The sequence below is a fragment of the Bos mutus genome, chromosome 15, assembly GCF_027580195.1.
Source record: "Bos mutus isolate GX-2022 chromosome 15, NWIPB_WYAK_1.1, whole genome shotgun sequence".
Taxonomy (NCBI): domain Eukaryota; kingdom Metazoa; phylum Chordata; class Mammalia; order Artiodactyla; family Bovidae; genus Bos; species Bos mutus.
This window is the reverse complement of record NC_091631.1, coordinates 28,966,129-28,987,974: the sequence shown is the minus strand read 5'-3', so window position 1 is coordinate 28,987,974 and position 21,846 is coordinate 28,966,129. Positions and strand designations below refer to the sequence as shown.

Here is a 21,846-nt window from a genome sequence, read left to right as displayed (position 1 = left end):
AGCACTATTTACCACAGCTAGGACACAGAAGCAACCTAGATGTCCACTGGTAGATGAATGGATAAAGAAGCTGTGGTACATATACAAAGGACTATTAGTCAGCTATAAAAAGGAATGCATTTGAGTCTGTTTTAATAAAGTAGATGAACCTAGAGCCTATTACACAGAATGAGTAAGTCAGAAAGAAACAAGCATCATATATTAACATATATACATGGAATCTAGAAAGGTGGAACTGATGATCCTATTTGCAGGGCAGCTTCCCAGGTGATGCTGCTGGTAAAGAACCCACCTGCCAATGCAGGAAATATGAGGCAGGTTCAATCCTGGTTGGTGAAGATCCCCTGGAGTAGGAAATGGCAACCACTCCAGTATTCCTGCCTGGAGAATCCCATGGACAGAGGGGCCTTGTGGGCTATAGTCCATAGGGTAGCAAAGAGTAGCACATGACAAGCAACTTAGCACACAAAGGAGATGCAGATATGAAGAACAGACTTTTGTAAGAATGGGGGAGGGAGAGGGCAGGATGACTTGAGTAGTATTGAAACATATACATTGTTGTTGTTCAGTTGCTAGGTCATGTCCCGGTCCGACTCTTTGTGATCCCATGGACTGTAGCGTGTCAGGCTTCCTTGTTCTTCACTATCTCCTGGAGTTGGCTCAAACTCCTGTCCATTGAATCAGTGACGCTATCCAACCATCTCATCCTCAGCTGCCCCCTTCTCCTCCTACTCTCAATTTTTCCCAGCATCAGGGTCTTTCCCAATGAGTTGACTCTTCGCATCAGGTGGCCAAAGTATTGGAGTTTCAGTTTCAGCATCAGTCCTTCCAATGAATCAGGGTTGATTTACTTTAGGACTGACTAGTTTGAGTTCCTTGCTGTCCAAGGGACTCAAGAGTCTTCTCCAGCACCATGGTTAGAAAGCATCAATTCCACACTCAGCCTTCTTGATGGTCCAACTCTCACATCCACAAATGACCACTGGAGAAACCATAGCTTTGACTACACGGACCTCTGTCGGCAAAGTGGTGTCTCTGCTTTTGAATAGGCTGTCTAGCTTTGTCAAGCTTTCTTTCCAAGGAGCAAGCACCTTTTCATTTCATGGCTGCAGACACGGTCCGTAGTGATTTTGGAGCCCAAGAAAATAAAATCTGCCTCAGTTTCCACTTTTTCTCCTTCTGTTTGCCATGAAGTGATGGGACCAGATGCCATGATCTTAGTTTTTGAATGCTGAGTTTTAAGCCAGCTTTTTCACTCTCCTCTTTCACCATCAAGAGGCTCTTTAGTTCCTCTTCACTTTCTGCCATAAGGGTGGTATCATCTGCATATCTGAAGTTGCTAATATTTCTCCAGGCAATCTTTGATTACAGCTTGTGACACATATATATTACCATATGTAAAATAGCCAGTGGGAATTTGCTGTATGATGCAGGGAACCCAAAGCCAGTGTTCTGTGACAACCTAGTGGGGTGGAATGGGGAGGGAGGTGGGAGAGAGATTTAAGAGGGAGTGCGTGTGCTAAGCCACTTCAATTGTGTTCAACTCTTAGCAACTCTATGGACGTAGATCACCAGGCTCCTCTTCCACGGAATTCTCTAGTCAAGAATAGTGGAGTGGGTTGTCATGCTGTCTCCAGAAATCTTCCCAATGCAGGGATTGAACCCTCATCTTTTGCATCTCCTATACTGGCAGGCAGGTTCTTCACCACTAGTGCCAGCTGGGGAAGCCCTTAAGAGGGAGGGAACATGGGTACGCCCATGGCTGATTCATGTTGATGTATGGCAAAAAGCATCACAATAGTGTAAAGTAATTATCCTCCAATCAAACCTATACTAACATCAGAGTAAGTATATTAGTATGTGCTCATTCACTCAGTCATGTCTGACTTTTGCAACACCATGGACACCCCACTAGGCTCCTATGTCCATGGGATGTCCCAGCAAGAATACTGGAGTGGGTTGCAATTTCCTCCTCCAGGGGATATTCCTAACACAGGGATCGAACCCACATCTCCTGCATTGGCAGGTGGATAACATCAAAGTAAACTTAAGGGCAAAAAGCATTACTAGAAATAGTGGAACACCTGATGATGATAAAAGGTTCAAGTCACCAAGACTATAACAACAATTCCAAATTTGTGCACACCTAATATCAAAGGCTCAAAAACACAAGTTAAAAACGGAAAAACTACAAGGATAAACATACAGAGACACAATCATGAGAAATTTTAACATACCTCTCTCAATAACAGGACAAAAACTGAATAAAGACACAGAATATTTGAACCACTTGATTAACAAAACTGATCCAGTGATCATATATTGAATTCTGCACCTAATATATACACATTCTCTTCAATCACACAGGGAATACTTATTAAAACTGACATAACATATGGACCATAAATAAAGTCTCAAGAAAATTAAAAACACTGAAAATACATTCTCTGACCACAGTACAATTAGATATCAAAAATATAAAGAAAATTATAAAAAATAATTCCCCAAGGGTTTGAAAATAATAACTTCTAAATAACCAATAAGTCAAAAGAGAAATCAGAAATTAGAAAGCATTTTGTACTGAATAACAAAAATGCTGCATAACAAATCTCCAGAACAGTACAATAGTACCTAAAGTGAATTTTATACAATTATACACACACACTTATATGCAGCATATATTAGGAAAACAATGACAACAAAAAAACCCAGAGCTATATATTTCTCTCTTAGGAAGATGGAAAACATCAGCAAATAAACCAAAGAAACCATAAGAAAGGAAATAAAAAGCAGAAATAAGACAGAAAACACATGACTGAGAATCAGCAAGGCTGGTCAATAGTTTTCTGGGGGAAAAAAAACACATTAAATGTATATGTGCTCAGTTGCATCCAACCCTGTGACCCCATGAACTGTAGCCCGCTGGGCTCCTCTGTCCATGGGATTTTTTCCAGGCAAGAATTCTGGAGTGAGTTGCCATTTCCTTCTCCAGAATTAAACTTATAAACCTTTAGTAAATCTTACCAAGGAATGAAAGGTACAGATAATGAGTATTAGAAACTAATGAAGCATGACTACAGACAGATCCTGCAGACATTAGAACATGAATAACTTGTGCTAATAAGTTTGAAACATTAGATGAAATGTACACAGTCCTAGAAAAATAAGAAAAAATAAGAAAAGAAAATCTTAAATCTTACTAAAACATTGAAGCTCTACTTAAAAAATTTTTCCCATGGTCGCAGAAGTCCAGAATTGCCAAGCCACTCTGAAATAAAAAGAATAAGGTGGGAGGATTTGCTCTCTGATAAATCAATAATTTTTATATTAAGTTATGAGTAGGTTTTGTATTATTGCAATAATAGACAAAGCAATGATCAGAACAGAAATTCCAGAAACAGACTGTTTGTAAAATGAATTTACAGACAGACATTCATTAAAAAATTGACATGGCAGAGCACTGAGGAAAAGAAATGTTTTAAAATATATGATGTTGGGATAATTACACATCCATACTGAAAAAAATTAAACCTGGCATCTATGTGATAGTACACATAAATACAATTTCAGGTGGATTATAAACCTAAATGTGAAAGGCAAAACAAAACACAAAAAGCAAAGCAAAATTTCTAAAGTATTATACGGGAAGCTATCTCCATTACTCACACTATGGAAAAACTACTTAAAATGGGACACAAAACTCAGATTTTTATAGACTGATACATCTATCTACATTAAAGCTAACATTTTCTATGAAAAAGTTGTCATTAAGAGTGAAAAACGCAAAAAAAAAAAAAAAAGTGAAAAACTCAAGCAAGCATAAGTTGGTCTATTTAGAAGAAAAAATTACACGTTTGGTTTTTCTTTATGGAGAATAAAGGACACATGTTTTGAAGGAGAATGAAGCAACAGTTTAAGACTATCACAGTGTCTCTGTCACTGACTTTTAAAGTTTTTCTTTAAACTGTGAGTATAGTCTCTTTGATGTACACCTTAACTTTTCTGTCCATGGCAGAATTTAACCAAATAATTTTGATTTGGAAAAATACTTCTGATAATACAATAGAGTAATCAAAACTAAAAACTCAAAGAAAAAAGCAAAGCTCAAAAATACCCTCCTTACAACTCTATTAAAACACATTTCCAGCATACTTTTTAAGTTACAAGAAATAAGAAAACTAAAGGCTTTGCTCTCATGGGATTTAAAACTGCCAATAAACATACCTTACAATATAGGTATATATTATTTAGGTGTGGAGGATAAATTCTTTAGTATTTTAGTTCAACTAGTTTTTGTTTTGTTTTAAAGACAGAATCTCCAAATAGTAGATCAGGATCTGGTCAAGCCCTGAAGTTGTTATATCTTCCTCATACCCCAATATTTCAGCGCAAGAGTATAGTCTACTTAGGTGGCTCTTTTACATTGTCTAAACACATATTTTAGTCCTCTTTGAATTATTCCTACCCACTAATGATCACAAGATTTCCAGAAATTAGAATAGCTCCTTTTCACATAAATATTAAACATATCTAATTTTAAAACAGCATTTCTTCGGTATTTGCATTTCTTCTGTATTCATTCAGAGCTCTTCAGCTAAGCTTACTTCTCCAAAACAGTTTTCAAAATCCCTACTGGTACATTTATTACATGCCTTCCCTGGTGGCTCAGCAGTAAAGATACCACCTGCAATGCAGGAGATGTGGGTTTGATCCCTGGGTCAGGAAGATCCTCTGGAGAAGGAAATGGTGACTGCTCCAGTAGTCTTGCCTGGGAAATCCCATGGACAGAGGAGCCTGGAGGGCTACAGTCCATGCGGTCGAAACAGAGTCGAACACAACTTAGTGACTACACAACATTCATTATATCCTCCCATATAAAAGCAATTTAAATGATCATTTCAAACACTAACCAATCTCATACTGAACACTGTGGCTATTCATTTTTTGTTCAACAGTATTTTTAGCATTTGTACCTAACACTCCTGTGCAACCATACATACAAAACTTCATATAGCATTATACTCTAATACCTTTTTTTCTATCCCACTCCCAACCCATGTCATGTAATTTATTCTATATTATACAAATAAATTTATCCAGACCATCACCAGAAGGTCTGATTAAATGAAGCTTATATTGAGGTAAGACCAACTAAAACTAACAAATAAGAACATTTAATTATCAACAAATATGGTTCTGCAGAACACAAAAATAGAATGTTAAGCATTGTAGTTATACTTCTGGTTCTGTCTGAGCACGCCTAACTCTCCCAAGAAATCATTTCTCTGTTCAAAAAAGGAAGTATCTTCAGGTGATTTCATAACCCACTCTTAATGCTTCTACAATGTTTTCAGTCAGGAAATTCTTCCATATATATGACTTAAATTCACATGTTTTAGCTTAAGCCTTTCTCCTATTGTTCAGATCTTAGAACTGAAAATTAATAAGTCATTATCTTTTCTGTACGATATTACAAATTCAAAGACTTTTTTCAGTTGTACTTTTGCTTCTTGAGGTGACTAAACAATTCTCATTTGAATATCACATTTTAATTCCATGATTAAATAAACCTATAATGTTCCTTGAGTATAAGCAACATTTTGAAGTGATTTTGATAATTCAGTATTAGCCAGTAACAATCACCAAAGCAAATTTTATCAAAGTCACTGAATTTTAAAACTAATTTGTTTATCTTACTATCTACTTAACAGTTTAAGTGACATGTATTAAAAATTGTCATGTAAATTACAAAATTCCAGTACAGCAAAATACCTGAGAAACACTTAAATTTATGTAACAGACTTAGTTCATATAGTTCAGCTTTCCACAGATGATTACAGTTTTTTCACTCTTATTGTTTTAGGAACACCAAAGTATCCTGTACTTTCTGCACAAATTTCACCTACACAAAATTTATCAAGGAAGGGTAGTACAGATTTTGTGTTTCAGTACTAGAGCTCCAGAACCAGACTGCTGAGCGGAAACCCAAGTGTGGCCAGTTACTAAACTGTATACATTTGTATATATTGGGGTTAGCCAAGTAAAAGGTTCATTCTTTTTTCCCCATTAAGATGGCTCTAGTAGCACTCAGATATCTTTAACTTCATTCAAAACAAAATCAGATTGTATTGTGACAGATGTCATATCAGTGTACATTTTTTTAAAAAATTATCAAAATTCATGAATTTTTGTGTAGTCATTTTGAAGATGGAAGAAAAAAGGATCATTTTCGGCATATTAAGCTTTATTATTTCAATAAAGGTAGAAACCAACTAAAATGCAAAAAAGACGCACAGTATATGAAGAAGGTGCTATGACTGATGGAACATGTCAAAAGTGGTCTGCAAAGCTTCATGCTGGAGATTTCTCAATAGATGATGCTCCACAGTTGGGTAGACCAATCGAAGTTGATAGCAATCAAAGCAAAGACATTAAATGAGAACAGTCAACATTATACCATGTGGAATATAGCTGATATACTCAAAATATCTAAATCAAGCGCTGAAAACCACGGGCTGAAAATCAGCTTGGTTTTGTTAATCACTTTGATGTCTTGGTTCCATATAAGTTCACTGTATTTCTGCATGCAAATCTCTATGAAAACGTTCTGTTTTTAAAACAAACTGTGACAGGCAATGAAAACTAGATACTGCGCAATCATGTGGAATGGAAGAGATCATGGAACAAGCAAAATGAAACACCACCAACCACACCAAAGGCTGGTCTTCATTCAAAGATGATGATGTTGTACGCTGCTGCTGCTGCTGCTAAGTCGCTTCAGTCGTGTCCGACTCTGTGTGTCCCCATAGACTGCAGCCCACCAAGCTCCCGTCCCTGGGATTCTCCAGGCAAGAACACTGGAGTGGGTTGCCATTTCCTTCTCCAACGCATGAAAGTGAAAAGTGAAAGTGAAGTCGCTCAGTCGTGTCCGACTCTTAGCGACCCCATGGACTGCAGCCTGCCAGGTTCCTCCGTCTATGGGATTTTCCAGGCAAGAGTACCGGAGTGGGTCGCCAGTGCCTTCTCCGGATGATGTTGTATACACGGTGGTATTAGAAGGCGGTCCTCTATTACGAACTCCTGGAAAACCAAATGATTAATTCCAAGAAGAACTGCTCCCAATTAGACTAAGTGAAAGCAGTACTTAAGGAAAAGCATCCAGAACTGGTCAACAGAAAACAAACAATCTTCCATCAGGATAATGCAAGACTGTATGTTTCTCTGATGATACATGCTACAGCTTGGCTGGGAAGTTCTGATTCATCTGCCATATTCACCAGACACTGTACCTTCAGATGTCCATTTATTTCAGTCTTTATAAAGTTCTCTTAATGGAAAAACTCTCAACTCCCTGGAAGACTATAAAAGGCACCTGGAACAGTTCTTTGCTCAAAAAAATAAAAAGTTTTGGGAAGATGGAATTATGAAGTTACCTTAAAAATGGTAGAAGGTAGTAGAACAAAACAGCAAATAGGCTGTTCAATAAAGTTCTTGGTGAAAATGAAAAATGTGTCTTTTATTTTTTAACTTAAAAAAATGAAAGCAACTTTTTGGCCAACTCAACACTACTGAGAAAAGTTATTTGAACCTATCTGTGCCTCAATTTCCTCATGGTAAAATGAGAATAAATAGTGGTTAAGAATCTGCCTTGCAGTGCAGAGGAGGCAAGTTCAATCCCTCATGGGGGAATTAAGATCCCACATGCTGCAGAGCAACTAAGCCCGAGCACTCCGGAGGCCATGCCTTGCAACTAGAGAGCCCGCATGCTGCAACGACGGACCCTGCACGTCACAACTAGAGTCCACTCGCCACAACAAAAGACCCTGCATGATGCAACTAAGACCCAACACAGTCAAATAAACAAACATATAGAGAAAGAATATCAATCAGACTGAGACTGAAATAACCACTTAGATTGTTTTTACATAAAAGACTAAATACTACAGTAAATATATTGAAAACAAATGTACAATATTTTGGAGAGGAAAGTTTTAAGAATTTTGGAAGTACAAAAAGAATCCTCTATTTAAAATTAAACATACTCAGTCTTTCTGTGGAGAGGAACTATTTTCAATTTCTGGAGGCTTTGTGAGGATTAAATCGGTAGGAATACGAGAGGGTGCTGACAGTAAATCCCTGCATGGAGCCTACAGAGAATCATCTATGCAGCCCACATTATATGGGTAGATTCTTTTCATTTTACATAGAGATTAAAATAAACTCTAAGAGCACATAATATATAAGGTGGTAGAGCAAAGATCATAGTTCAGTATCCCTAACTCTTGCCCTCCAACTTTTCCCCCACATCACATTAACTATAAAAATTTCATGGACCAAAGGAAATAAACATTCCATATTAAACAACTTGAAAAACAAACATAAGAGGTTGCAAATTAATAACTGCAATAGCCATCCAGTTTTGTTCTATTTACTTAATGTCAATATGCTGGTGCTTATGTCATCTTCTTAAAGATCAGTTTCCTAATGACTGGCCAGATTCAATATCTTATGGTTGCCTATATGAAGGACATTATGCTAGACACCAAGTACAGAAATTTAAAAGATCTAAGATGGATTTTGTGCAGCCTTAAGAACTATCAGATTTAGAATAAAGTAACCATTTAGATTGTGTTTACATAAAAGACAGAATATTACAGTAAAAACTTTGAAAACAAATGTACAATATTCTAGAGAGGAAAGTTTTAAGAATTTTGGAAGTACAAAAGGAATGCTTTATCTAAAACTAAACGAACTCAGTCTTTTTGTGAAATGGAACTATAGATCAAAATATCTTTAGTCCAGAGGTGGCCTAAAATCTGTCTAAATCACATTCTCTATTTCCCTATTATAAACAACTTAACTCACCTTCTAATTTAAAGTACACATCTCCATTCAGCTCCAAGAAAGCTGGCAACCAAACTTATCCTCTCCAGCAGAACACTGGACAACTCTCCTTTAAGAAATGTGACTGGCAAAAAGACTTAAAAGAGCTAACATCAGAGACTTTCCCCCAAAAGAAATCAGGCAAATTGTCCTACAGAGATGCCCAATAAACCCACCTAAGAGCTTAAAAGCAAATTTTTGTGCTCAACTCTTAAAAAAAGGCAGACAGTTAAGAATACTAGTTCTCTGAGGACCACATCAAACAAGAAATTAAAAAACTAGAATAAAAAGTAAAAAGCAATTTACAAAAAACTGAGTAATGAGAAAGTCATATCCTTTTAATGTTCTCAAAATGACAAGAGATACAGCAGAAATTAACAAACGTTGAAAATCAATTACACTTCAATAAAAAAAATTTTAGTGACAAGAGAAGATGCTAGACTCAAAAAAGATTCTACAGACAGAAACAATCAGAAAACAAAGAGCTCTTTGAAATTAAAATGATAGCACAAATAAATGTAATAGAAGTTGAGAAAATCTTTTGAGAATTAAAACAGAAACAAATGAAAAAGGGACAAGATAAAATACAATTAGAGGATCAATCCACAAGGTCTAATAAGAATTCCAGAGTGAAAATGGAGAACAGAATATCACATTAGTTAAGTCAAGAAATTTTCCTGAAACGAAACTTGTTTCCAATTTGAAAGGATTTACACCTATTACTCAGCACATAAAATGAAAACAAACACATTATCATGAATGATCAAAAGACGAAGAGTTATAACGGCAACACTAGACACTACAAGACAATATATTAATGTCTTCAAATTTCTGAAGAAAAAACACATCCAACCTAAAATTCTAACACCACCAAACTTCAGTGTAAGGGCTGTACAAACACATTTTCAGATACACAAGGTCTAAAAAAACTTTCTCCCATGTTCCTTTTTGGGATTTTCTCCAAGATGGCAGAGTAGAAGGACGTGTGCTCATCTTCTCCTGCGAGAACTCCTAAGAATCTGTATGCAGGTCAAGAAGCAACAATTAGAACTGGACATGGAACAACAGACTGGTGCCAAATTGGGAAAGGAGTATGTCAAAGTTGTATACTGTCACCCTGCTTATTTAACTTATATGCAGAGTACATCATGAGAAATGCTGGGCTGGATGAAGCACAAGCTGGAATCAAGATTGCTGGGAGAAATATCAATAACCTCAGATATGCAGATGACACCACCCTTATGGCAGAAAGTGAAGAGGAACTCAAAAGCCTCTTGATGAAAGTGAAAGTGGAGAGTGAAAAAGTTGGCTTAAAGCTCAACATTCAGAAAACAAAGATCATGGCATCCGGTCCCATCACTTCATGGGAAATAGATGGGGAAACAGTGTCAGACTTTATTTTTCTGGGCTCCAAAATCACTACAGATGGTGACTGTAGCCATGAAATTAAAAGATGCTTACTCCTTGGAAGGAAAGTTATGACCAACCTAGATAGCATATTCAAAAGCAGAGACATTACTTTGCCAGCAAAGGTCCGTCTAGTCAAGGCTATGGTTTTTCCAGTGGTCATGTATGGATGTGAGAGTTGGACTGTGAAGAAAGCTGAGCACTGAAGAATTGATGCTTTTGAACTGTGGTGTTGGAGAAGACTCTTGAGAATCCCTTGGACTGCAAGGAAATCCAACCAGTCCATGGGGTTGCAAAGAGTCAGACACAACTGAGTGACTGAACTAAACTGAACTGAATGATGGTAATGGTGAAGATGGAACTCTTGAGAGTCCCTGGGACTGCAAGGAGATCCAACCAGTCCGTTCTAAAGGAGATCGGTCCTGGGTATTCTTTGGAAGGACTGATGCTGAAGCTGAAACTCCAATACTTTGGCCAGCTTTTTCACTCTCCACTTTCACTTTCATCAAGAGGCTCTTTAGTTCTTCACTTTCTGCCATAAGGGTGGTGTCATCTGCATATCTGAGGTTATTGCTGGTCCCATCACTTCATGGCAAATAGATGGGAAAACAATAACAGTGACAGTCATATTTACAACGTACCTTTCCCGAAACACCATACTCCTCTGTCACTTCTCTGTACCTTTTACTTATACCTTTCAAAGTAACTGCACTCATCACACTATACTGTGTGTGCATGTGTGTGTACTCAGTTATGTCTGACTCTTTGCGACCCCAAGAACTGTAGCCCACCACACTTCTTTATCCATGGGATTTTCCCAGCAAGAATACTAGAGCTGGTTGCTGTTTCCTCCTCCAGGGGATCTTCCTGACCTAGGGAATCAAACCTGAATCTCCTGTGTCTCCTGCATGGCAGGTGGATTCTCTACCACTGAGCCATCTGGGAATCCCATTATATATTTCTTCCATGATGAAATGTTTATTTCTTAAGAGTAGGCTCATATTAAACTATTTGACCACATAGCAGTTTTCAGTGCCAGGCACTCTTCTAAATACTTTACCTTTTATTAACTAACTTAATCTCCACAATAATTGTGTATGATAGGTCCTATTATTTTTATTTTATAAAGAAGTCAATAATTTGCCCAACATGAGTGATTAGAGTTAAAATAAAACACTGTGCTCATAATTACTAGCTTTACTGATTAGCTTTACCATTTCAAAACAAGATATGGAAAAAATTCCTTCCGTTCTAAATACAATATGAAGCTATAAGATACAACTGGTTTAATATTATCTAGAACCTAGTAGTTCTCAAAATATGGTCCACCAACTCCCAAGACCTCTAGGTCCCTTTGGCTGGGCCCACTACTCTCTTGAGGGTCAAAACCATTTTCATAAAATCAAGATGTTATTTGGCTTTTTATCACTTTCATTCTCTCTTGAGTGTATACTGGAGTTTCTCAGAGCCTATATGATGTGTGATGTTATAAGAGACTGAATGCAGAAGCAGTTATTAGAACCAGATGACGTTTAATATATCAGACATTACAGAGATTTGCAAATATGCAAAACGATGCCACTCTTTCACTAAATTTTTGTTTGGAAAATAGTTCTCTTTCATTAAAATGATTATGTCAACATGTAACATTTAATACTATTATTTTTAGATGAAATAAATATTTTAAAATTTTCTCAATTAACTTTTTTTTTTTTCTCAATTAACTTTTGATGCAGTAAACAGGAATATAAAAAGCTCTTTAGAAGCCTCAACAATTTGTGAAACCGTAACAGGATTTTGAGAAGAAACAAAGAGCACTGACCTAGCCAGTCAAAACTGTTCAGTATTTCTTATCTCTGATATTAAGATTTTTTTTTCCAACACTGCATACTACAATTCAAAAGAACTAATGTAAAAAAGGTAATAAAAAGTAAAAAAATAAGCACTACTAAGCCAGGTATGTGCTTCTTTTTGAGATTACACTTCCTAATTTGTAACTGATAACATTTGTTTGTATTATTTTCTACTCTAAACTATCATGACATTCTTAGAAGTGCCTCTGCATTTCAAGACAATGGTTGAAAGTAGTAACAAAAGAGGTTCCTCAAATAAAATTTAAATACACAGATTTAAGATGTGTATTTCAACATTTCTTTATTAAATCATCTATACTACTGTAATACAAAGAAACCATAAAAGTTTACTACAGTAAGATTACCAAGACTGATGTCATTAATTCAACATGAGACTTCGTAATACTAAACAATTCATCTTCACTATAGAGCACAGATCCTTAATTTTTTGAAAAGCTAAATAAAACAGTCTGCTGTGGCTGCTGCTGCTAAGTCGCTTCAGTCGTGTCCGACTCTTTGCGACCCCATGGACTGCAGCCTACCAGGCTTCTCCATCCACGGGATTTTTCAGGCAAGAGTACTGGAGAGGGCCCTAACTTCAAATCTGTTCCATGAATCTGTCTTTAATAATCATTTGACACATTTTAGGCACTATAATCAGAGAAGGCAATGGCACCCCACTCCAGTACTCTTGTCTGGAAAATCCCATGGATGGAGGAGCCTGGTGGGCTGCATGCAGTCCATACGGTCGCTAAAGAGTCGGACACGACTGAGCGACTTCACTTTGACTTTTCACTTTCATGCATTGGAGAAGGAAATGGCAACCCACTCCAGTGTTCTTGCCTGGAGAATCCCAGGGACGGGGGAGCCTGGTGGGCTGCCGTCTATGGGGTCGCACAGAGTCGGACACGACTGAAGCGACTTAGCAGCAGCAGCAGGCACTATAATAAAAGAAAATAATTTAAAATAACTTTAACAATACAAAACTAATTTTGTTCAACTAAAAAAAAAGGTATAAAATTATGGTCACTTTTTTTATGCGCCATGATTAAGGCTGTATGTAAATTATTGGAATCCATGCCCCCTGAGCATATGGACTATCCCTATATACAATCAAATAATGTAAGTACAAAATGTTATTGTTGGGAATTCACTGGCAGTCCAGTGGTTAGGACTCGGCACTTTCACTGGCTGGCCTGGGTTCAATCCCAGGTTGGGTCCAGAAACCATGCAGTGCAGCCTCCCCCTCCCAAAAGAGTTACTGTTACTATTAATTGCATAAGGAAAAAATGTAGACTTCACCAAAACAAAGATGACTCTGGCTTTGGTTACTATCAGATTCAATCATCATTCATTCTGAGTACCTGCTATAAGCCTGGCACTCTTCTAGGCACTGGGGATACAATGAACAAAAAAAATACTTTTTAATCTTCATGGGACTTGCATTCTGTTGTGGGAAACAGACGAAAATAAACACAAGTAAGAATTAGAAATATGGTAAATGCTATTAAGGAGACAAGGCTTTGCTACAGATTAGTCTTTGAAAGATGAATTGTGGAATTCTAAAACCTAAAAATAAAAAATTCATGAGTTAAATCAAGATGACATGGACTCTAGACTTCTGCTAATGCATAAGAAAACTACAGACACTGCTTGTGAAAACAGAGATCAACCTTTCCAAAGCCAATGGGTGGTATTACTGAGCAATACAGTGGTCTCAAAAGATAATTAATCTCACAGTTCTACATAGTTAAAAAGCATGTAAACACAATGCTAAAAGAAAAAATCTAAGATGAGCCTAAGGAGACAGGACAACCAAATGTAATGTGGCATCCTGAATTGAATGTTTAAAGACAGATAAAAATTAAGAAGACCTGAATAAACTATGTATTTTAGTTAATAATGCATCAAAATTGGTTCATTAACAGTAACAAATGCACCATAGAGATATAAGATGTTAATAATAGACGAAACCGGGTGGGGTTAGATGGGATCTCTGCATGATCTTAATTTTTCTGTAAATATAAAACTGTTCTAAAAAATCAAGTCTAGTTACAAAAAATTTAAGACGGTGGAAGGAAGGGGAGTTAGTTAAGACTTAAGAAATAAAATGAGAAGCCATAAAACTCTGCAATGTGAATTAGAATATAAATACTCAAGAAGTCCAAAGGAAACTCGCAGATTCTTAAATTATGGTCTCTACTCACACTAAAATCTTCTTAAGACAGAGATTAATGTATTTTTCATGCAAACTAAATAGCTGTGCATCACAATGTAAGGCAGGCAATAAAATCCCTAGAGTGCACCATAAGCACTTTGTGTGTGTATGTGTATGTGTGTCCTATTTATCAATAATGACCAATAGTTGTATTTTATGTATGGTACTGTCTTGAAACTGTCAAAATACATAGACAGGGATCAATCTCAGAGGTTTCACTAAGTTACTTAAAGGAACAAGTTTATATTTACTTCAGGAAAAATACGCAAAGAGGAGACTTGATAAGAGGTCAGGGAGAAAAGATTATTTATGAAAGGAGAAAAACGATTCCTCAAGTCCAACTGGAAGCAATTTTGCAACTATTATTAACCTACTTTAATGCCATTCCAATTAGTATAAATAGTTCAAAGTAGTAATAAGAGCTCCGAATTTATTTGCTATCTATCAGTTATCTTCTTTCCCATCAAAAGAAATAAATGTTTTCTATAGCCTAACCTAAAATATCTAGCAGGTAACTCAATTGTCTGATGACTCGGGAGAAACTAACTAATCTCTCAATGACTCGATTTTAAAGACAAGAAAAATGTGAGAAAAACAACAGAGCATGATAATCGCTAAACTACAGAGTTTGAAGTTTGCATAATATAGCATAAAACTGGAATTACCATAATAAGTAATTTTAGAGCCGGTCATCACAAAATTAGAACCTTATATCTAATACAAAGTACAATGACAGCACAAGTTTGACCAGGTAAATGACATAACAATTTCACTCACCAGATACTAAATAATATTAACTATACAAGAATCATTTAGTCAAAATGATATTACATATTCAAATCTAATTTAGATAACAAGTTGATGAATCGATTCCTTCTCTACTCTTCTCTACTCCCAAAGCCCAAATGAAATCCTACAAAACAAAGATGTTCGTTATTCTAAACCCGTCTCTCAAAGGAATCCTAAACATTGATATATATTTGGAAAATACTAATGAAATGGAATAATTAACACCTCCCCAGTAATTTCTGTCTGCACCACCGTGAGGAGAATCAGATACTGCTTCGCCTTGAAGCAAAAAAGGAGAGGTGAGATGTGAAAAATTCCAAGTAAAACGATCATGACATAGCATCTGGCAGAGATTGGAAAGGCATGAACACTGCCGAAAGGATCGTCAGGGATGAACGTCAAGAGAAGAAAACGAGGTTTTCCAACGGGCCACAGCCTAACCCAAGGGGCAAAAATCGCCACTGCCGCCGCCACTCCCTCACTCACCAACCACTCCATCCTCAAGTCCCCTCCAATTCAGATATATATCCTCCAAAACCCCGGCCAATTCCCCACCCAGGTGAAAACAATCCAATAATTTCCTAGGACCCCCCCCCCCTCCCTACTTCCCACCTTCGGTAAGACCCGCACTTCTCGCGGCTAAACCTCTGGGGAAAACAACGCCCAGATCCCACCCTCATAGCGCTAGGCTGAAGAGGGCCGGTTACCCACCGTGGGGCTTCCCGGGTGGGCCTCACAGAGCAGACCAACTGGGATAAGAGCAAGGAACAAGGGTGGGGCTCAAGGGAGGGAGCTGGGGTAGGCGAGACGACGGAGAACGGAGGAAGAAAGGGATGGACAGGAGGCTGGGGCTGGGCGGGGTGAGGAGTGGGGAGGGCAGATCGACCCGAGAGGGCCGGGCTGCGGGGAACGGAGCCGGTGGAGTCGGGGACTGAAGGGTCAAAATCCGAGCGACGGATCATGGGAAGAGGAACGGGTGGCGAAGAGGGGTCGGCGAACCGAATACGAGCAGGGGCTGCGGGGGGTAGAACCGAGCGCGAACGCGAGGCCCGCAGGGAGCCTTCACGGACTGAAGGGCAGCATTGGGGGGCGGTGCGGAGAAGCCACGGCCAGCCGCCAGGAGTGGGGGAGCCGCGCACTCACCGCTCTGCTCCCCCAGGAACACCAGCTTGAATTTCCTCAGCGGATTCCCGAAGTCTCCGCCCGCGGACATGATGGAGCCGGAGAAGCTGCCGCCGCCTCAGCCCAGAGACCTCCCGGACCGACGCTGCTCCAACCGGTTAACGAAGAGGCTAGAGGAAGGGCCGGCGCCGAGCTATCTCGGCCCCTGCAGGGCCCGGCGGCGGAGCAAGGCTGGAGAGCAGGGCTCCTCTACACAGACAGGCAGCCGTCGCCGTCGCCTCCCCTCGGAGTCGCCTAGCACCTAGCGAGGCCCGCAGCTAGAAAGGGAATGAAGGCGGTGTCGGAAGCAGCCAGGGGCGTGCTAGGGGTGGGGGGATCCCAAGGCTAGAGCCTTTCCCCTCTCAGCACCCGGCACCGAAACTGAGGTGAGGGTGGCGGAGTGGGAGCCGCAGAAGCGTTTGGGACCTCTCACACGCAGCGCTTCAGCTCCACAGCTGCCGCCGCCGCAGCCCAACCTGCTGAGTGCGCGAGCCTGTGGCGCGGCGCGGGGCGAGCCCGGGCGCGAGCCTGCCGCCCCGCCAGCCCCGGCGTGCGTGCGTGCGTGCGCGTGCGCGCCACAGACTGCGCCTTCCTGGTTCAGCCTGCTTTCCCGGCTCCGCCCGCTCAGCGGAGATCAGGGGTGGTTAGGTTTCCACTGGCTTGGGGAGATGCAGGGAGGTGGTGGGGCGGAGGCTGGAGGAACTGTTGGAGGTGGAATAGGGAGCACTTACGTCAGTTACTGGATGAACCAATCGAAAGAGGTCAAGGGCAGGCAGAGATAGGAGTGAGGTGGCGGCCCCAGAGCGCGCGCGCCACCTTCGCGTGGTGGAAAGCGGCTGAGCGTGGCGGCCATGCGAAGTGTGGCCAGTCGCAGCCTGAGGGGAGGGGAGGGAATTGGGGCGGAGGCGGGGCCGGAAAGGAGATGGAATTGACCCAGACAAGTGCAGGTGAAGTCGGAAGGCCTTAGGTGTGCAGATGGTTCCTCTTTCCTGAGCCCTCAACCTTGCTTCTCATTCCTCACATCCGCCTTTCACCCACTTTCTCCATTTTCTTTCTTATAATTCTTCACATGATACCCTTCTTGGTACGTTCTCCGCTGTTGCTCCAAGGAGTTTCATAACTACCAGAAGCAGGGCTTTCATATTTTTTGCAGATGAAGAAACAGAAGCTCATGGGAAGGAAATGACTTACAAAATCCACAGTCATAAAGTGGAACCCAGGTTTTGTCTTTTTCCCCATTGAACCTCCACAACTCCTTGTTGATAAGCCTATTCACTTTCTTTGCGTGACCTGTTACGGTCTTCTGTTACCAATCTTTGTTGCTCAGATGTGGACAGCTCTAGGTGACCCCACCTTCTACTGTGATAGAAAAGGATTTAGATATCAGGTAAACCAAATCCCCCATTTCACAGCTGGTGTAACTGAGGCTCATGTACGAAATGGGTTTGCAGAAAGGTCACACAGCAAATTGCAGGTAGAGCATGGCCCTGATGTGGGGAAATGGATATTCTAAGGATCATCCGTTTCTTCTAAAGCAGGGTTTCCGAATCTGCTGTGGGTAGACCTCCCTTAAATTAGCCATCTACAGCTTGCTTATTTTTCTGTGAAGAGAGTCCATAACTTTCAACCCAGTTCATGACCCCCAAAATGAAGATGACCCCCCAAAACTAATGTCACACTCAAGAGGAGCTCAAGAAGATGTGACAACTAAGAGTAATGTGAATACAACTAACAACTAACATGATAACTAAACTGTTAAGGCTGAATGGAATCCTGGAACAGAGAAAGGACATTGGGCAAAAACTAAGGAAATCTGAATATATATGGATTTTAGTTAATTACAATGTAACAATATTCGTGTATTAATTATAACAAACATACTAATCAGGGTAATAGAGGAAACTGGGGGTAAGGAGAGGCATATGGGGATTTCCTGTACTTTCTACTCAATTTTTCTGTAAATCTAAAACTTAAAAAAAATAAAGTCTATTAATAAAAGATAAATAAATGTTAAGAATTACCAAATAAATGACTTGTCAAATTAGAGAATTTGGCATCAACCCTTTACCATAGTTCAGTCACAACTCACCATACTATAGGACAGCATATGAAAAAGTAATCCTTGCCCTTGAAAAAGGCACTTGAAAACTGGTGTCAAAAATACTTCCAAGTTAATAATAAAAAATAAGTTATTAAATTTGTGTATAGAGCCATACCATTCACAAAACACATTTATGTACATTTTCTCATTATTTGAGGGTTATTTACTTAGCTATAGAAATGACAGGATCAAACAATTGCCTTCTCAAACCCAGGGATGAATTGCTGAATGAACTAGGATAAATTGAGGGGAGGAAAATAGATTCTTACATCTTCATCTATTCTGGCCTATCAAGACAACAGATATATCCTCGAATCTCCTTCTCCATCAAAATTTACTTCTGTCTAGTTCCTGTCAACCAAGCAGCAGAAAGATTTTAGAACACACATCTAAAATGAAATGGTAAAAACCTCAGTCGTGACATGGACACAACTTTGATTTTTCTTTTTTAATATTTGATTTTAAAAGTAATTTGTCAGGTCTGCTAAGGCCCTCCCCACCAGTAACCCAGAACCTTAGTACACAAAAAGAGTAGCTAATGCCAAGTAGAAAAACTCTGCAAACAAAAATGAGTGGCGATTTTTTCTTTCTGATGTGTACCAGGTCTTCATTATGTTTCCTAAAATAACCTTTAAAGGAACATCTGAGGATTGGAACTATAATTATTTTGTGCTTCCTCCAGAACTTTATGAATCAATTCTTCCCTGCTGCTTTGATCTCTGTAATCACCTGGGTGGGTGTGACTATTCCTACCATTCTAAAGAGCGATATTACATAGGCATCTCTTACCTCAAATGTTTTTAATGTTTTAACTTGGCATTTTGCATTGACACATATACAGTCTCATTCTCTTCTGAAGCTAAATTCATATATATCAAGTGCTCTGTGTAAGTAATATGTTTTATCTTTAGAGATCTTATGGTCTAAAAGTTGCATATTGTGTACTATGCAACTCCATTCATCAAATGGAGAAATTACTTGGGAGAAGAAGGAATTAAAGGGGCCTTTTTCAAAGGTGCTTTCCCCAACACTTTCACCTCTATGATTTCTCCTTATCTTGAACACCTTCCTTCCTCTTCCCAATTCCTCTCATTCTTTAAAATTACCTTTAAAAAGTTCTAAAAAACCTTCTCAGTCTGCCCCCGTTCCCACCAAGAGTAAATATCTTTCCTGAACTCCCACTGTATCCTGCGTGCATGCTAAGTCGCTTCAGTTGAGTCTGACTCTTTGCCACCCTATACACTGTAGCCTGCCAGGCTCCTCTGTCCATGGGGGTTCTCCAGGTGAGACTACTGGAGTGGGTTGCTTTTACCTCCTGCAGGGGATCTTCCCAACCCAGGGATCAACCCCTTATTTCTTACATCTCCTGCATTGGCAGGTGGGTTCTTTACCACTGGCTCCACCTGGGAAGCCCTCCGTTGTATCCTATTCTTCCCCATCACTTAATTGTATTTGTTAATTGTCAGTCTTCCCCACCTGACTACATGCTTAATGAGGTAAAAGCTCATGTTTTGTATTCCCAACACTTGCAGAGTGCTTGCTCCACGGTAAGCATGTAACAAATTTTTGTGAAATAAATGAGAGATTATTTTTAGTTTTCTTCAAAAGGTGACTGTGATTTGGGCATATGGAGATAGAAGGGCAAGAGCATCTTGGAGAAAGAGAACATCACTTAAAATCATGTGATGTAAATGGATACTGCATTCCTTTAACACACTTATGGAAAAGATGCCCAGATCAGAATTTCATAACTAAAAATTGGGGACAGTGGGAGAGGACAGCCTTGGCAGCTCCATTGGGAAAGTACCAGAGCAGCGTTCTTTCATTAGTTCAAAAAGGATTGCTAATTTAAAGCCCATGAGTGTGACCAGGAATCTAACACACAGAAATCGTAGTACAATTGCAGCTTGTCTTTCTGCCCCCAGAGAAAAAACCTCCTGAAGGAGGACCATTTCCTGTGACAGACACTATTTGTTGCCTATCCAAACCAACACACACACACACACTTCCACAATATATACTGGAAATGATGAATACTTTTCCAGCTTCCCTTCAGCTAAGCTATATAGGCACCTGACTTTATCTGAGCCGATGGGATACAAAGGAAATGTGCCAGAGACTTCTAAGATAAATTTTCTTCCTTGATGAGAAGAGATAGATGAGGAAAAACTGCCATCTTTCTGCCACTGAGTATGGTTATATAAGGATGTGATATCTAGAGCAAACACATTATGTGAACATTAATATATAATCCTGAAGAAAAAGGTCAACTCACTGATGATGGCTAAGCAAAAAGCTAAAAGGCATCATCATATCACTGAACTTCCTCTGGGTTTCTTTTTAGCAAAATAATAAATGTCTTTATATGTATTAATGTCTTCACAATATGTCTTTGTCATTGTTACTTGTGGCTGGAAGCATCTGATAGTCTCATCTTTAGATCCCTTAAAATACCTCATACAACTCCTTAAATATTAGGCGCTCAATACTGTGTGCGAGTGTATGTATATATAATACAGTAATAGTTACCACTCTGGAATGCCTTTTTCTGCTTACTACTCCCTAAAAAGAAGTTATTACTCTTGGAGAGGCAGGAAATCAATAAAAGGAGAAAAACTACCCAGGTAAAAGAACTGAACTCATATTGCTCATATTTGAAACAAATAATAACTCTGGCAGGAATTCAAATTCCATCAAATGTGAAGCCCTTCTAACCTATTCTGAAAGTTATTAAAACCATTGCTACTAAAAATAATAGTGGATCAATATTACAAAGCATAAAAAATGACAAATGCCCAATAATTCAAGGCGACCAATTACATGACCACAATTAACACAAGATATATTTAAGCAAGTCCTATTTCAAAAGGAGTACAATTAAAAAAAAAAAAAGGAGTGGGGGGCCTCATATCAAAACCTGTTTTCCAAATAACTTATGTGCTGTGGGAGTAGTATAAAGGTTATTCAGTCAAGGTGGAGGAGAAGGCAGGTAGAACCTCAATGGAATGGTTCTTCCTATGATTATGGCCAATTCATAAGCTGAGTCAGAAGATATTTTTGCTACAGAGTGATCTACACAATCTATTTTTGATAGTTCCATTTTGTTCTGTTCATGTGAATCATGGTCCCTGTTAAGGATAATGCGGTTTCTCAGAGCCTTAGATGTGAGATGTTACTTCTAGGCTTTGAAATGCAGTGGGGGAAGAGGTTGCTTCTTTTAAAACTAGTCCAGAATGTGTAATACCTGACACATGGCTGGAGCTCTCAACTCTCCACACTCTATCCCCCACAAATAATAGTCTCCTCTAAGATGTGCAGGAGAATGAATCATCCCACCTGCTACTAAGAGATTATCACTCTCACAGAAGAAGAGAACAACTGCTTCTATTGCTGTTTATGTAAAGAACAGAGTATCTTAGGACAGAAAAATGAGA

General features: G+C 39.2%; 1 protein-coding gene across 2 annotated transcripts in view; it reads right to left on the bottom strand.

The window, feature by feature from the left end:
• RAB6A (RAB6A, member RAS oncogene family) overlaps positions 1-16,947 on the bottom strand; it is an 89,516-nt gene extending 72,569 nt beyond the window's left edge. The window contains exon 1 of one of the 2 annotated variants that reach the window (XM_070383751.1): positions 16,294-16,947. In XM_070383751.1, the coding sequence (XP_070239852.1) occupies positions 16,294-16,363 (70 nt within the window). In that variant the 5' untranslated portion in view covers positions 16,364-16,947. The remainder of the gene's footprint in view (positions 1-16,293) is intronic. The other variant, XM_070383750.1, reaches the window with a different exon arrangement.
• Between the last annotated feature and the right edge of the window lie 4,899 nt (positions 16,948-21,846).